The 14,723-nt window shown below is 39.5% G+C and overlaps 1 protein-coding gene across 2 annotated transcripts; it reads left to right on the forward strand.

Annotated features, from left to right (window-relative positions):
- The first annotated feature begins 656 nt into the window (after positions 1–656).
- On the forward strand, positions 657–11,637 carry fgfr4 (fibroblast growth factor receptor 4). 2 transcript variants are annotated; one of them, XM_052588241.1, is made up of 21 exons: positions 691–952; positions 1,052–1,367; positions 2,340–2,521; positions 4,207–4,388; positions 4,476–4,614; positions 4,809–5,069; positions 5,171–5,260; positions 5,341–5,507; positions 5,596–5,719; positions 6,406–6,596; positions 6,696–6,834; positions 6,925–7,118; positions 7,223–7,368; positions 7,455–7,576; positions 7,664–7,774; positions 7,858–8,048; positions 8,707–8,829; positions 9,139–9,209; positions 9,452–9,589; positions 9,673–9,778; positions 9,866–11,637. In XM_052588241.1, the coding sequence occupies exons 3-21, from the start codon at positions 2,431–2,433 to the stop codon at positions 10,040–10,042; spliced, it is 2,763 nt and encodes a 920-aa protein (XP_052444201.1). In that variant the 5' UTR covers positions 691–952; positions 1,052–1,367; positions 2,340–2,430; the 3' UTR covers positions 10,043–11,637. The 2 variants fall into 2 exon arrangements, with proteins under 2 accessions (XP_052444202.1, XP_052444201.1); XM_052588242.1 differs by having other exon boundaries at positions 657–1,367.
- The last annotated feature ends 3,086 nt before the right edge of the window (positions 11,638–14,723 follow it).

Raw genomic sequence — 14,723 nt, forward strand, 5'->3', positions numbered from 1 at the left:
CAAAAGTGAGTAGCCTACTTTGTATTATAATAATGTGTTATTTTGTAGAAACGTCTGATCGGTTAAAAATAAGCTGTCCCTCCTTCTCCAATACAAACGCGCGACATTCTGGCATCATCGATTAATAAATAAATTACGCGCGCATTGTGACGTCACGTCTAAAAAGATTAGCGGGAAACATAAAAGTCTACAATGATGTAATTAAGGAAAGGTGTCATTTACAGCTGTTGAATACAGAGCTCGAGAACTTTTCAAAGGAATTGCCTAATTAGTTTTTCCTGCTTATTTACAATGCAATAAACCTAGGTGTTATTTAGAGTTATTTAGTCAGTCTATTTACTATATAATTAGTGTGGGGTTATTAATTGATTATTTTTTCACATACATGGGCCAGTGGGTTTTTTTGTAATCATTTGCATTATTTATATAATATTATATTTTAGTTTAAGCAACACAAAAAATAAAATATATATATATATAAAATATATATATATATATAAAAAATTATTTATTTAATGTATAAAACTGTGTTAAAAATAGTTATAAAACTACTATCTAATATATATATATATATATATATATTGCTGGGGTCTGCCTCTGGGGATTTGTTTTTGTGGGTGGGGGATTTAACACCCCCCTTCCCCCTCTCTCCCTCTGGTTTTAGTCCATTGTTGTGAACCTTCCCCTCATAGTGCTGTTGTCTCCCACTGCCAGTGAGACTCTTGCTCTGCCCCAGAGTGTAAGCAGTGAGTTGCCAGATAGAGACTCTGCGGCTCTTCAGTTTTAAACCCATCTAAACTGTGTGGAGCGAATCATTCTACAGGAACCCAAGCGAGAGAGAGACGGAGCTGAACCCCACTCCACTGTCATCACGCGCAAATCACATTATTCATGTGAAAAAGACAGAGGGACGCTACAATATTTTTGGATGCTTTCCATAACACAATCTAAGGCAGGATTTTATTGATTTATTTTCATTTATTTTACAATTTGAGAAGAAAAGGAAACACGGTCTAAATCCTCCGTGTCGTTCATTTTTCTGTGGATATAGGAGGTTTTTGGACTCGGGAGCGCTCACGAGCACAGCGCGAGACACGGAGAAGCCCATCAAAGGAAAGCAGTCCTGGACTTTGAATCTGAAGATTAGTAGTCTTCCCTTGTACTATCAGCCTATTGGTTTTATTTTTGATGGATTTACCAGTGTAACAAAAGTTGCTTATTGGATTTCCAAGGATAAATAACTCTGGAACGGCGGGGAAAAAAAAGGATACATGAGTGTCTCGAGGGCCACCAAGATCCGAGGGCACTAAGAACTGCTGGTACCTTATCGAACCTATACGGACGGGGCAAAGTACACACGAAAATAGGTAAATTATTATTTGCGGTAAAACTGGGGTCAGATTAGTTGTTAGCTATGAATATTATTTATATTTATTGAATAATCAGTTGCTTCAGATACATTAAACTAAAAATTAAGCATGTTTCAGGGACTTGCAGTGATCAGATTATAAATTAGTGTTTAGTCTAGAAGTATAAATTATTTCCCTTGCGCTTTATTTCTGCGCATTTTATACACCATCATATCATTTTATTCGTAAAATACAAATTCGTATTAATGAATTAAGTTCAAATCTAGTTTCAAATCATAATTATGTAAGCTATATCTTTGTTTCTGTTTGGGTTAAGGTTTTTTGGTTTGTTTGTTTTTTGCGCTCAGAATGACTTTCATTAGCTATACGAAGTGGTTTCACACTTGTAAATAGATTTATTTTGCTTAACTAAACTCTCACTTCAGTGTGAACTTTTCGTATGTTTTTAGAACACGTGTCTACTCATACCTGGAGAGCTTGACGTTTGGTCTTGTTTATCTCTCATGCTGAGCAAAATAAGTATTTTAGAAACACGTTTGGAGCAAGTAAATACGTTGTAATCTCTGAAATTGTAGCCTTCATGAATTGTGGCTAAAATATCTCAAATGTTTAAAGTTCTAAAGTATTTTCAATTAATATTTCTTCTGTATATTTGGACAATTAGCTAGCTGTTGCAATCGTAGATGTTCCGGATCCAATTCACGGCCCATTAAAAGCACGTTGTACAGGTCCCATTCATAAACAACTGTACTTAACTGCTGAGCATTCGTACCGGAGGGTTATTCATGTCCATTAAGGAAGTAGACAATGTCCAACAATGATGTAGGTGTACAATAGGACATTCATTTTCAAATGTGGTTTGGTGGACAGGGTTGGGATGTGCAATGCATTATGCATTTATGCCATTTTAAAGGTTCATCTTTCACAATAGTATCTGTGAATTGTAAATCAAAACTGCATTTCTCCCAGGTCTGTGACTACACTGAGGTTGCCAATGCCTGGAGTCAGCATTTGAAGCTGACCAGCTGTCTCCCACACTTACAAACATTACCTCAGCAAGATGTTGAGCATCTTTAAGGTTTTCATTACCATCTGCTTAACGGAACTGGTGATTTCAAGAAGCATAATATCCGGGGAAGTCCGGCCAAAAGGTATGGATTAAATATGTACTTTTCTATTGAAATTCATAATGCATCTATAATCTGACCCTCTGTAATGAATGGTTGCAATATATGATGAATTATTCAATATATGATAAATTGAGCTGAGCTGATCATGAAGAATGTAAATCCAGGGGAAGTTGGAGAGGATGTAATCGTTTAAAGAGTAAAACAATCCCAGAATTTCCTTGAGCCATAAACAGTGCTACCTGATCCCGCCAAAGCCCCGAGGCTCGGAAGTGTAAATCTGTCTGGCCCAGTGCCAGTAACAGGGGATTGTGGGATGCTAGGAGGGGTGGGAAAGACAGGTCTCCTGTTTAATTATACAAACACTGGGATGTCTAGGTTTTGTACCTGCCATGAAAGTATCTGATTATCTCCAAGAGCTATTAAGACTTTCACAGAGTTGGATTCCAGAGTTTTTTTGTGTGTGATAAAGCCTCACGCATACAAATCAGAGGATTGTTTTAAACCACAGTATGAGCCATAAGATTTATGTGGCATTTTGTGTTGGGCTGTTGATATGCTTAGCCTGAGTGCACCACTCGGAGTTCTAGAGAACGAAGGGAACAGATGTAGACCCTTGTGAAGACTGGGGCAAAGTGTTCGTTAAAAGCATCTTTCTCTGAACACTTGTGAGCTACATACAGAGCAAGGAAGGTGATAAAGGTTGAAAACCCTGTGGTGCAGCCCAACAATGCCCCACTAAGTTCCTGCCAGGAGAAATTAAAGTCCATTGACAACTGTAAGACTCTAATGGACAGAGCCACCCAGACAAGTGAGAAATGCAGAGCTAAAAGAACAAGAAGAGGCAGAAATGAACTTGTACATATATGAACATTTCATTGTAATAATATGATTTATCTACAGCTAGGTGATATAATGCCTTGTTTACAATTGAGACATAACACTAGAGTCATTTGTGGATTCTAGAGGTTATAATAAACATTTTACTGTGTACAATTTTTAAAAGGACCTTTATAAAATGTCAAATATTCCGAAAGGAAATGTAGTTTTCCAGTAGTTAATTGGCAGTGTACGACACTTCAGGATTACAAATCACCCACTTATGATTCCATTAAACCTAAAAATGTGTACTGCATGGGCCTGAAATCTCAAGTAATGATATATGTCGCTACAAAATATGTTTTTAAGATGCATATTATTATGTAAAGTTTACCGTTTGAACCATTCAGCTTTATGTTAGTGTGTGCATGTGTTTGTGTGTTTAGTTTAGCTTGTCCTTTATCTTTCTGCTGACCATTCACACCCTCTACAGGGTCAGATACCGGCCAGGCCCTAGTTTTATTCAGTGAAGTTCATTAGTGTATTGGTGGAAGAATGTTATGCTTCAGTGCTGGAGGTGACATTGCTTTGGTTAGGGGGCGTTCTTCACTCAAACGCTCAAAATCACATTCACCTCCGGGCCACAAGGAACACTGCTGTGAAGTCAAAGTTAGGTCATCCTCAGCTGAGAATTGTGTTCCTGTTCTCTCTTTTGTTTGTGGCTTTGTTTGCCTGATTTGCTCCAAAACAGTGGTGATCTCTGTGAGAAAGGCTCTAGTTAGCAATTAGCGAGAAGTTATGTTAATTAGATGTGCTTTTTAAATGTGGTTTATACTACAGACTAATTACAGTCGTAGTTGTTCAAAACCTTCTTTTCTCTGTTCTGCCAGATATCCGGGTTTCTCGACCAATTCTTTTCCCTGGATTTCCTGAGAATGCTTCTGTGTTGGTTGGAGGACATGTGAAGTTGGTGTGTAAACTCCACCAGCCAGCCTCAACACGTCTCCAGTGGTTCAAGAAGGACAGCAATCGCCTGGGGCCTGATGGATCACCACTTCTTACAGCGCTTACGGTGAGAAAGTGATTTAATGATCCTCTATTCTGCATATTTTCTCTCTTCAGGAAAGAGGGAGTAATGTTATATTTGTTCCCCCTGCAGCCTATTCTTGAGAACCTCTCCAAAGTCAACATTCTTCCTCTAGTGAATGTCACCATGGAAGATGCTGGGGAGTATGTATGCAAAGCGGAAAACTCAGTTGGTCAAATTACACGCTCTGCCTGGGTGGAAGTCTTATCAGGTTAGTCATATCATCATATAACCCTCTCATCAACAGGGCAGATCTTCTGTCATTCTCTGACAGGTCAGCCATTGGCATTATATTGCCATGAAAACAGGTTTATGAGTATTTAGGAGGACACAACTGACCACTAGAGTTGAAAGGTCAAAGTAAACTTCAGTGTAGTGTGATAATGTTGCTATGTTTTTTCCTAGTTTCTGAGGAGCCAACTGAGGAAACATCAGAGCATCTACTTCTAGAGCTTGGAGATGTACTAAAACTCCGTTGTGATACAAACCGTCCTGGATCTGTCCAGTGGTTCAAGGGTGGTATACGGGTGCAACACAATTCTCGTATCCAGATAAGAGCAGCAGTCATGGAGATTGCTGATGTCACGTTTGAAGATTCAGGAGTGTATGTGTGTATGCTACGTGGCACCAAAGAGGCTTTACGCAACTTCACTATCACAGTGGCAGGTAGGTTATGCTACTAGGTGGCCTTTAAGGAAATTTGTAGTCAAACAACCCTTCTTTTGAATGCTCATGTAAAAACCTGAACACTTACTGCTTCTTTGCAGATGCTGTAGGATCAGGAGATGATGATGAGGACAATGGTCTTGATGATGCTGGTCCTGAGACCGAAAATGACCAGGTTTACATCTCCAGAGGTAAGTGTTGATTGCATGTCCAGTTGCATTTTAGTTTTAGAGTGATAGCTTAAATTGTACGATTGGTTTCTACGTTTTAGCACCATACTGGACTCACACTCAAAGGATGGAGAAAAAGCTCTATGCAGTCCCAGCTGGAAACACTGTCAAATTTCGCTGCCCTGCCACAGGGAGCCCTCTTCCCACCATCCGCTGGCTAAAGAATGGCAGAGAATTCAGAGGAGAGCACCGGATTGGAGGCATCAAGGTGAGAGATTGTTATTCTTGTTTATTGGAGACTTGGCAATATACTAAGCATCACTTCATGCTCACATGTTACAATTTTGTGTTCATAGCTACGACATCAGCACTGGAGCCTGGTCATGGAAAGTGTGGTTCCCTCAGACCGTGGGAACTACAGTTGTGTGGTGGAGAACAAATATGGGTCCATCGCTCACACCTACCTCTTGGATGTGTTGGGTAAGAGGGCTTCTGCTTGCCTGCTCTAGACAGCCGCCTGGCTCCACAAGGAGCCATCACAGGCCTGCCATGCTTAGCAAATGTCAGAGGCAATAAGCATCAAATCAGTGAGGTCCTGTACCAGTAACTCAGTGGCGTAACATAGCGAGACAGACCCCAAATCCACCTCAGAGAGAGCCACAGGGCACACTACTACACCACAGGTACCAGGATTCACTCGAGGCTGTACATGTCTATAGAGATGTTTAAGATCCTCACTGGAAAAGGGCAGTAAATATCATCACAGCGGGAGAATGTCGGATGGGGCTGGCATCGGTCTGTATGGTACGTGTTTGGAAGCGCTGTGGGTTGAGGCGTCCAGACAAATTTTCTACCTGACCTGTGACAGACCTGTTTGTTAAGAGTCCGGCGTGGGGTCAACTGCTGTGTCCTAGCAGACAGGGGGAAAGAACAGGGAATAAAGAGCCCATCGACTTCAAAGCAACCCAACACATGGGCTTGGCTCTAAAAATCCTTTAATGGAACTAATTAGTGAGCGTTGATCAGCTCACAAGTGCCGCCTGTCTATCGCTGTGCCTTGTCTTTCATCAAATGCTCTTGAATGTCAACTTTCATAGACAACATTATTTTGTTGAATGAACTGTTAAATATCTTAATGTAATTGACCTTCCAATTTCTTCTTTCAGAACGCTCTCCACACAGGCCCATCCTTCAAGCTGGTTTACCCAAAAATATTACAGCTGTAGTGGGTGGAGATGCCCAGTTCCTGTGCAAAGTCTATAGTGATGCCCAGCCTCACATCCAGTGGCTAAAGCACATAGAGATGAACGGCAGCCGTTATGGGCCTGACGGCATTCCTTACGTGAAGATTGTGAAGGTATTAAGCAAGTCATCCATTATACTTTTCTAAAGGTGAAACAGATCTGTGTGGAGCAAACAAGCATTAAAAAGTTGATTTTTTCTTCCAATTTTTCAGACAGGAAGCTTGAACATGTCTGAAGTTGAAGTCTTGTATCTTACCAATATCACAATGGAGGATGCAGGAGAATACACCTGCTTGGCGGGAAACTCTATTGGTTTCTCTCATCAGTCTGCTTGGCTTACAGTCTTATCAGGTAGGTTTTCATTGACACATTGCTGACACAAATCCTAAAAATTGATTGAGACTCAGAGGTACAAATAATGAAAATTTGTCAATTCCACAGAGGAGGATGTGGCCAAGGAGATGGACCTTATGGAAGCCAAGTACACTGACATCATCATCTATGCCTCTGGTTTCCTGGCTCTGGTAATGGCCATTGTTATAGTGGTCCTCTGCCGTATGCAGGTTCATCCCAGTCGGGAGCCTTTTGATACTCTCCCAGTGCAGAAACTCTCCAAATTTCCTCTACGCAGACAGGTAAGATGACACTTCAGAACAAACCTCATGAAAATTCCCCAAGAACATGGTATTCAAAAGAACATTCTGGATATTAATCCTGTATGTTTTGGACCCTATCACAGTATTCATTGGAGTCCAATTCTTCTGGAAAATCAAGTGCGTCATTGATGCGGGTGGCTCGTCTTTCCTCCAGTTGTTCCCCAATGCTGGCTGGAGTTATGGAGTTTGAACTGCCTTATGACCCTGACTGGGAGTTTCCAAGAGAGAAGTGAGCACTACCAGCAACCATAGCTGTAAAATGTTTCCTTTTATATGATGGTAAATTAAACATTTATTTGAATTCTTTTGTGCCAGCTTGACTTTAGGTAAACCACTTGGAGAGGGCTGCTTTGGTCAAGTGGTGAGAGCTGAGGCTTATAGGATAAACAAAGAGAATCAAGATCAAGTAACAACTGTAGCTGTTAAAATGCTAAAAGGTACGTTTGTGCTTTCAGCCATTGTTATTGAAGTGTTGAGCATTTTTTGAATTGCAGACTAATTGCAGATGTTTTGGTCATTTTCAGACGATGCAACTGACAAAGACCTGGCAGACCTCATCTCTGAGATGGAGCTAATGAAGGTGATGGATAAGCACAAGAACATCATAAATCTTCTTGGTGTATGCACACAGGATGGTAAGTTAAACACTGTGGCATCTCATGGTTGCACAAATTCATTTGGCCGTTTGACTTCATTTCAATGTATATTTCTGGTTCAGGTCCACTGTATGTGCTGGTTGAATACGCATCTAAGGGTAGCCTACGGGAATATCTCAGAGCACGTCGACCTCCTGGCATGGACTACACCTTTGATGTGACCAAAGTTCCTGAAGAACAGCTCACCTTTAAAGACCTAGTATCCTGTGCTTACCAAGTCGCAAGAGGCATGGAGTACCTGGCCTCCAAAAGAGTAAGTTGCTCACAAGGCTCAATTAGCTTTGTTTTGAAACCAGCCCCCGACATCTTATCAACACATCCCTTTGTCTGACACGTGATGCCAAGCATTCCTTAGTGGAGTGGCGGTGTGTCGTGTTTACCCCTGTGTCCATCCTGTCTCTGTGGGCTTTGTCCTTTTTAGCACTGCCATAAATCTGTTAGCAAGCAGGCGCTCGGACCCGCCTGTGCACTGGATCGTATTACTAGCTTTTTGTGGCCTGCTAAGAATGCAGTCGTCTGAAACCCCTCCATTAAGGGCCACAAACCAGGGGCCATTTTTGGCCTCTTTTTCAATCCTCAAATACCACTAACTATAACCAAAATAAACTTAATGACATGCATTTACATCAGGAACCAGATCTGTGTTGTTTTTCTGTGAAGTCCAAGTCTATTTAAAGTTGGGGTTGTTTAAACTTTTGCAAATGTTGCTCGCTATATGTTGATTCAGACAGCATTCCTCATATAGAAAGTAGTTTGTCATTTCTGTTGAGGTTTCATCTGGTTTGCGGGAAAAAAACGCTAGCCTCACTGTGAGCATGCTTATCTACTTACCAGAAGCGGAAAAGAGTCGCCAAAATATTGTTTGAGTCTATTCAACTAAATAGAAATCTCTTTTTTTTTTGTCTCAACAGTGTATTCACCGAGATTTAGCGGCAAGGAATGTTCTTGTGACAGAGGACAATGTGATGAAAATCGCAGATTTTGGCTTGGCAAGAGGAGTGCATCAGATCGACTACTACAAAAAAACCACTAATGTAAGTAACAATTCTATTCAAAACCTTTAGCTAGATGTTTTTGGTCATTTGAAGAGATCCCTTATGTTTCAGGGTTGTATGACCATGTTTGTGCTCGTTTAATGCCTTAATGCTTTTAAAGACAGATGTGTAATGTGTCCATGCTGATTGGCAGACAGCTTAATAGAAGATAATTAGGGAAAGGGGGGCGGGGATTAGCGAAGGACTGGGCAGTCATATTTTTGAGGATCAAAAGGAAGTGGAGTTCTCTGGCTCAGCCTGTGTGGCAGCTAACTGTCCCACTCACAACCCTGTTGTTTCCAATTTCAGGGACGTCTGCCAGTGAAATGGATGGCACCAGAAGCCTTGTTTGACAGAGTCTACACACACCAGAGCGACGTGTAAGTCTGGCTAATCAGTGCAGCTATGCCAAAGAATCAGCTGAGCAGGGATCCCCTGGCTGGAATGTCGGTCCGTTCAGATTAACCAGAATGCACCAGTATAATTTAATCCTGATGATGGATTTTTTTAATGACAAAAAATATATATACACCCCGATTGTCAATAAGAAGATTGAATTAGTGTGGCTCAAGCTGATTACCCTACATGTTGCACTGACATTTTTGGTCTCTCGTTTCCACAGTTGGTCTTTTGGAGTTTTGATGTGGGAGATTTTCACATTGGGAGGATCACCATACCCTGGGATACCAGTAGAGGAGCTTTTTAAGTTGCTGAAGGAAGGTCATCGAATGGACAAACCTTCCAACTGCACCCATGAACTGTAAGCATCAATCTGTTCACTCAAAAACATGTTTAACGTCGGACTTCAAGGTTTTGTACTTACATTCAAATTGCTTTTATTAGCTATATGAAGATGAGAGAGTGCTGGCATGCAGTACCAACACAAAGACCAACATTCAAACAGCTAGTAGAAGAGCTTGACAGGGTGCTGGTGTCCATTTCCGACGAGGTAAACACCTGTTTCGGCAATAGTTTGAGTCGTAGAGTATTGTTTTATGTCCAAACCTCTAAACCATTTGTATTTTTACATTTTCAGTACCTGGACCTGTCCACCCCTTTCGAACAGTATTCCCCATCTTGTGAGGACACCTCCAGCTCTTGCTCTTCAGACAATGATTCAGTGTTTACCCATGATGCTATGTCAACTGACCCATGCCTTATTGGCTACCATGATGTGCGCTCTCGGATGGATCTGAAGACGACAATGCGATAGTCCTTTTTGGGCACAAGCTTATGGACACAAGATCTTGCTTGGAAACACTTGTATGAAAAGCGGTACAAGGATTTTCACCTTTTGTTGCTCTGCCTAAGAACATTATAACAATGCTTGGCACTATGAAACTTGGTGATTGGTAATTTTCACAGAGAAACAGGACTGAGTCTGGTCATGAGTTTTTTTGGTTTAAAGTTGTTATGGAATGGGTGCTGCTGTATGTAGAAAACTACATTGGAGCAGCATACAGGAGTGTTTTTAAACCAGCTTGTTTTGTTTTTTAAAAAAAGAGAACATTTATTTTGATATAAAAAGCAGATAGCATCGATAAATATAAATATCTCTCTATAAAAAATTATTCTCCTTACTTTTATTTAAAGAACTGTCTTAATTCTCAGGATCTTGCATGTTCAAAATTGCTGTAGTGGCAGCAAAGTGCCTGATTTTTGATGTCCTGTGAATACCTTAAAATATTTTATGTACATATCATTACAGAAGACAATTACATTTTATAAATTATTTTAAATGATATAAAGTGAAGGTGTTACTTTGGTGAAGAAATTATGTAAATCGGTTCTGAAGCTATCCCTGAATGATTCTTCATTTCATCGACACATCCACAATAGCCATTGTCCGCTGCTCGTACCATTGTACATTGTCAAGGCTAAACCTCTGAGCACTCAACTTCCTGTTGTTCTGTTCATTTCATGCCTCAGCGTTTGGTTTGTCATGGTCTTCTCCCCAACCATTCATCCCATTCAAACTGAGCAGCATCGCTTCCATTGTCAGTACTGTACAGAAGAAAAAGAACTTGACTGAATGTGAAATGCCTTGATATTGATTGATTTCAATTGGTGAATCCTCCATTGTTTGGCTGTAACCTTTTAACCACCCCAGTTTGTTTTCGGGATCCAGGCATGGTCCTAAGTGGACAATGGTCTCATGCAGCTGTAATGTGTGTGACTGCTGGCTAGGGTGACTGGGGGGCTGTCTAAGGCCTGTGTGCAAATGAGAAAGCTCCTTATTATGCTAATGGCTCCAGCTGCCCATCTTTATACTGCACTGCATCTTTTAATATACAAATGCTAATGCTAGCCTTTCTAAACAAACTCAGCAATGTCCTTTAGGGAATGCAAAGCCTCATCCCACAAGCTGATAAGAAGCCAATGGCTTTTTTCAAGTTAATTTACCTTGTACTTTGCATTCTTAGCCAGGGACGCTCCTACAGTTCCCTTCAGGCACATTCTGGGACAATTGGTGCACATACTACGAATGAGTAAGCGAGTTGATTTCCCCAATGTGAGCAGAACTGTTCAATTCGATTTATCACTAGAGCTCAATCTTCTTTCAGGCAGCTACAGTGATGTGTGACCTCTTAATTAGAAACAAACACAGTCCTCGACGCCTCCAGAATTGTAAGAGCACATTCTTTGTGTATGAAATTATAAACCACAAGACATTCCATTTGTGTAGTCCTCATTGTAACAATCAAACAATGTTATTATAAATTCCCCATCAAGAGAGTTAATTTAGAAATATTTAATTTATTTGTTTATTGTTCGTTTTATATTAAATAAAGTATAATTTAAAAACTGGCCCATATTGGCTGTCTGAATGTGATCAAATTGCAAAACATGTTTCAGATCAGCATTTTAACAAGGTAATTATTTGTTCTATGGACATCAGATCAACACTTTTTTTGTGCTATTGTAAACTGTTTGTTTTGGGATCTTCAGTCGGGCAGATTGACTTAATGATCACACCTCAGCGTCTCCCTCTAAACGTCTAGACGCTTATCTACTGCATCACTGACTTATCTCTCATGTGTAACAATCCATTAGGAGACAAGCAGGACAACTATCACTGTAGTCCACATGAGTCTGTCTCTCCGTGGAGACAATCTCAGCCAGCTGGTCTTGGTTAGATAAGAGTTTGGAGTCCACCATGGAGTGGGCGTCTCTCATCTTTGCATCTTTAGCCAAAGGGCAAAGGCCCAAACCAGTCTACCAAATGCCATGGGCTGCATTAAGCTCTGGCTTCCTGCTTAAATCTCTCATAATACAGGGTGACCAGATGTCCGTGATTTCTGGGGACAACCCTCATCTTTGTTGGCTGGAGCTGTGCTAGGAAATGTCCCTGCCAAACTATATCAAAATTGTCTTCAATTAAAAAAAAAGGTAACTGAATCATATTTGATGTTGAGGTCCAGTTGTCTGAGGGATTCATTTGAACCCATGACCTTAGCACTATGCTACAGTAATATGTGTAATAAATAATATAATATAAATGGTACTGTGAAAAAGAAGTGCACCTAACTGAATTGAATGTGCACTTGGAGTATACTTTAGATCTTTAAAGTACATAAAAACTGCATTTGAAGATTATATATTACTTAAATAAAGACCACTTAAGTGTACCTAATAGACATTTTCACTTTGTAATAAAATGTCACATTAAAAGTTGACCGAGAAATGTATATTTATAATGAATGTTTTAATAATCTTTAAAGAAGTGCACTTCTTTTTATTTTAACATACTAAAGCACAAGTACTTGATTAGCTTTAGTGTGTCATTTGATATTACATTTAAAATATTTTAATACCCTATTGTAATCTTCATTTTAAATACATTTTTTTTAAATAGAATAGAAATGACATTAAAGTATATTTAGTTTACCATAAATGCTTGTCAGTACATCCGGCTGTATACTTTTAAATGTTTTTCAAAGACAATAAGAAATAACAAATAAGGAGATCAGTCAAGTCATTATATTTAACCCCAAAACTGTCACCGTCCCAACTGTGGGACGCTTGGCACTCTTTTTTGTTGTTCTCTTTTTCTCTATAAAATCTTTTAGTAATCATTATAAATATTTTGAAAGTTTAGAAGCCCTAGATTCATCCTGTGAAAACCATTTTGAAATCGGACATTGCTCTACCATGGAAATGGTACTTTAATATCAAATGGCGGTCACCTCCCCCTTAGTGGGCAGGGTCAAGTGTCATAAAAAAAAGTGCATTACGGTCTTCTAGAACCAAAACTTTTTATAATCTTGGCAACAAACATATAACTGGAAAGAGTCTCAGGATTTCATATTTGGTGGTTATTTTGAGATAGAAGTAAAATTCACAGAGAAATCTAGAGAAAAATATTCAAAATACTTTTGATGACTCCCAGTGGCTGTGTGTGGTATGACGCCCTAAATAAAATCTCACAGGAACCTCAATTTTTTTTCCATATCAACTTCAAATTTGTAACATAACTTATTTAGACACAAGGCTTTAATTTTATACCAATTTTAGAGTAAAACCTGTTATGTAAAATATTTATAATAAAAAATAGCGCATTTTATTTACAGTACATTTAAACTTCTATAACTTTTTGATACTTCCATTTTTTGTCCACATGCAGCCCTGAAAAGTACATTATTACGTTACATACAACATGACACAATTTGTCAATCTTCTTATCAAATTCTCTTGAGGAGTGAACTTGCTAAGGAGCAAAGTAATAACAGAGCACATGCCAATAGAAACATCTTTATGTTCATGTTTTTCGCACAATGTCAATGTCATTTTTATCTGCAGAAACCAGTGTGTTGTATAGCAAGCCCAGCCAGAGTAATTATGTAGCAATTACTTCAAATATTACATCAGCTGTTTGCCTTCCTGTATCCTGTTCCAATTAAGGTCACACACTTAGAAAATCTTTCTTTATCTGAACACATTCCTTCACATAGGCCGACTTTGTGAAGAAAAAAAAACACTAATGAACATTGGACTCATTCTTACTGATTATATTTAATATTGTATATTTTCTCTCAAGGCTCGCCGTAGTTGAGTCATGCTAACCGTTCAGCTGTTCATAGTTAATGTTCAACCGCTTATCCTTCAGCCCAGCGCTCCGGACGAAAGCACAATGGCTTATCTGTGTGTGTGAGTGTGTTTTCTCGTTCTCTCTATCTGCTGATCAAGGGAAGTATTTGAACACTTGTCTGTACACAGAGCCTCTGTGGATAATGCCTGGAGTGTGTGAGGCCAGGAAGTGTAAGGGGTAAACATCCCCCAGTAAATGGCGCCATTTTATTTTGGCTCTTACGCTTCCACACAGGTTTGAAATGAACTGTCAGAACTGGCCTGGCAAACATCAGATTTTATGGCGAAGATATATTGCTGTTAGATTATACGGTGGAGTTAAACTTGACGTCAGACTCCTCTAGTTTTCCACGGCCTCTTCAGTACACTTTGAATAGGTCCAAATTTATGTAGATTGTCTTGCGCAATTAAATAATCTCTCATGTGGTCTTGCCCTAACTAGTTTGCAAGTAAACATAACTATTAAAGTGCTGTTTTTTTTTGGTCATGTAATTTCAGCTGAAATGGTTAAAAACCACAAACGCTGAAATTGCACAAAAGCTAGGTTCCCAGCTTGAGTGCAACTGGACGAAAATAGTTTATTCTATAAAGCTAGCTGTTATTTTATGTGTTTTGGGGAAACAAAAGAAGAATAGAAACTATTATTATGTTATAGCCAACACAGTCTCATGAGAAAATGTCACTATTTTACTTAATCATTTCGTATGAATTATAAATGAACATTAATTTGATTTGTATGGAAACATGATTTTTAGGGGGAAAAAGTTAGCATGAAGGTCTACCCCTAAACCTAACCATCAGTGGGG

Source organism: Carassius gibelio, chromosome B21 (assembly GCF_023724105.1).
Source record: "Carassius gibelio isolate Cgi1373 ecotype wild population from Czech Republic chromosome B21, carGib1.2-hapl.c, whole genome shotgun sequence".
In the NCBI taxonomy this organism is placed as follows: Eukaryota; Metazoa; Chordata; class Actinopteri; order Cypriniformes; family Cyprinidae; genus Carassius; species Carassius gibelio.